A 2,917-nucleotide genomic window follows, 5' to 3' on the forward strand; every position below is an offset into this window, starting at 1 on the left:
CAAGATTCGGATGATCATGACCAACCGTGCGAGTCTTTCGGACGACCGTGGCTGGGCCGAAGAGTGTGACAGGCTAACCGAAATCTACATGTAACTTTTGATTTAGGGTCAGAGTGTTAACATTGTTTATTTTTCCGACGTTTCTTTACTGAATAATATGCTAAATGCATTCGCTCGTAAGGCAAATCGAGCAGTACGAGATCCCCCCCCCCCCCATAAACGCCTGTAAAAGGTTGGAAACCCCTGCAATGCCCAGTTTCCAGTAGAGTCGGTCAGCCGTAACCAACCGAGCGTGGAAGTCGGTTACCCATACTGGTCCGTTTAAATACAAGGAAAAATCTCGGTTAAAAAAAACATATCCGTCCGTGGTTACGGCCAGATCTTACCCGAACAGATATGATTATTTTTACCATTTGCGATCTCTGCGTCCAACTCAACAAGTTTAGTAAAACAATATTTTGATCGTACAGTAAAGTTACAAGAGGCATTCAAACCACTTGATAGGTTTTCTTGAGGTTGAGAAAAATCCGTCTCCATTGCGGAACGTCGTATCCACGTGGTTGAGGCTGGTCAAGTAGAATGGATCGGCATAGCTACTGCCGAACTCAGACGTAGGTAGACCTCCAGCACAGCTCTTAAACTCGACGATGCCGTCGTTTTCTTTGGACTTGTGTGGAATCATGGAACCCGCTAGCTGATAAACGGGCTGCCATATCGAAAACAGACCGTCATAGTTGTTGCTGCACATCACGGCGCCGACGTGCTTCTTGAACGCAGTCTGTGCCGATATATACGCAGCTTTCAGCGCAGGTGTGGTGCGTGGATCACTTTCGTACGTCATGGCCTTAACAGCGTTATTGGCAGGGCATCGGCCAATGAGCAACGCCACCAACCGAAGGAATCCAGCGTTTCCGCTACAAGTCTCTTGAAGGTAGTCTGAGCCAATGCTCCCTGTCATCGGCGCACTCAGTGCTACCCATGTCGTGCTAGGACCGAACTTGCATCGACGGTTGGCCAAGGCTCCGCCTACCATAAGGCCACCCATCGAGTGCGTGACGATGATGGTGTCCGCGATCGTCTTGGCCGACGCATTGCTCGTGTTGCTTACCGACAATGCGAAGTTGCATACTTTCTGCTGTAGTCCGGCATCTGTCCACGGATAGTTGACGGTATCTAGCATAGCATACTGGATCGACGAGCAGCATGGCGCATTGTCGGTAAGATCTCCCCAGTAGTTTTTAAAGGAAGTTTGTAATGCTTTCTTCTCTGTAGCTACACCCATGCCGTGGAAAAAGATGCATGGACGTGAAGTCGATTTGCAAGCGCATGACGATGGTTGCAGCTTCACATTCGGTTTAGCTTTAAGGTTCCGAGATTGAGTGTTTACGGGATACGTAAGTGAATGTCCCGTGAGTAGAGCGAGGGTGGATGGAGTGACGGACGATGCAGCAACAACCTTCTCACAAGATCTCGCCTGCTCCTCGTCCAAAACGGGAGCCGTAATATCCACAGAATTAGCCAGATACTCGACGCTGACATCGAGATCGCTCCCGTATATAGTGAAACCATCCGAACCCAGCGAGCAAATAACGAAGGTCGAGCCGCCGAGTGTAGTTTTAAGGAGATTTCCTCTAGGACAAGCGACAGTATCATCATCCGCAACTGCACTGTTGATCGGCATAGCGTTGTTGAGGGCAGATAGGATGAAGTTGAGCGGCGGTATCGAGCTGGATGACAAACATCGAGCTGTCTCGGATATTCTTGCATCGTCCGTGTTTGACATTGCGTAATAGGCAACACCATCAACCAACATAAAGGTATGGGACGTAGTGTTGTCTTCGAACTTGACGTAGCCGTCGTAGAAAATGGAGTTGTTGCTGGCAGACACGACGGGGTTGGCGAGTACGTCGAACTCGGAGTATCCGTACATGTCCATGGAGCTGCGTTTTAGCATGAAATGGAGCCGTAGCGACGGTGCATCAGCCAGCGAAGTCTCGGAAGCCTGCGTGAGCATTTCACTGTCGATTCGCAGACCGGTATCGCTGGTAGTCAAGTTCGTTACTACAACCGCAAGCGCCACCAGAACAGCGATAGCAGCCATGAGACGACGAGATGTAGCATTAACACTCGGTACAGCGTGCTGGCTGGTCGCTTGGGTCAACAATGGGGTTTGGGCGTGCATTGTGGAGTGGCGGCAATGGTCCAGAGGAGGAAAGAAGAAGAATAAGCAGAAGGCTCTTGCGCAAATTGGCTCAAAGGGAATCTAGAGGTCCTTCACATGACAGAAGCTTGATGAGGTAACGACGGTCTGGGTTTTAGATCGATATCGTGTCTTCTGGTTGAGTGTAATGTCCAGCGCCAGTCAGAGAATACGAGATGCTGTGTGCGGAAGAGAGGTTTCAACGAATGCTGTTGCAGGTGGTCGGAGGGGGGGGGGGCAGCAATGACCTGCTTCAAGGAAAACTGACCGACGGCAGAGATCTACCGTTGTACGATGGAGTGGTCGATGGAAGCTTGAACCGACGGATCAAGCTAACCGAGTAACTGTGACGTTCTACCTGAGCGTACCAACCGAAACTAGGCAAACATGTACTACCTTGGTAACACATTGGTATTCAAGTCCGATCAATCAAGTGTGGAGCAAGTTATATCCGAGTCCAACCGAAACGTACGATTTGACCGAAAACGAGATGTGGATACTTGTAATCGTTCATAACAACCTGCTGCGGGACCAATCTGTCGTTAATGGCGCCACACGGCAGACCACTACACACACTTCGAAGTTTTTTGTCTTTTCGATTATCACCAAGTAAGTTAGTTCCAAAAATTTGATTATCACAGTAGTTACAAGATGTTTTGATTTCTAGCGTCGGCGGGTACTCGATCTCTTCCAAGCAGTGCTCTGAAAAAATAAATA

At 49.2% G+C, this 2,917-nt stretch overlaps 1 protein-coding gene across 1 annotated transcript; it reads right to left on the bottom strand.

The window, feature by feature from the left end:
* Positions 1–475: 475 nt before the first annotated feature.
* PPTG_01730 (hypothetical protein) lies at positions 476–2,182 on the bottom strand (the record flags this gene model as incomplete). The annotated part of the gene is made up of 1 exon (XM_008895114.1): positions 476–2,182. The coding sequence occupies one exon, from the start codon at positions 2,180–2,182 to the stop codon at positions 476–478; it is 1,707 nt and encodes a 568-aa protein (XP_008893362.1).
* Between the last annotated feature and the right edge of the window lie 735 nt (positions 2,183–2,917).

The sequence above is a fragment of the Phytophthora parasitica genome, assembly GCF_000247585.1.
Source record: "Phytophthora parasitica INRA-310 unplaced genomic scaffold supercont2.3, whole genome shotgun sequence".
NCBI classification, from domain to species: domain Eukaryota; phylum Oomycota; class Peronosporomycetes; order Peronosporales; family Peronosporaceae; genus Phytophthora; species Phytophthora nicotianae.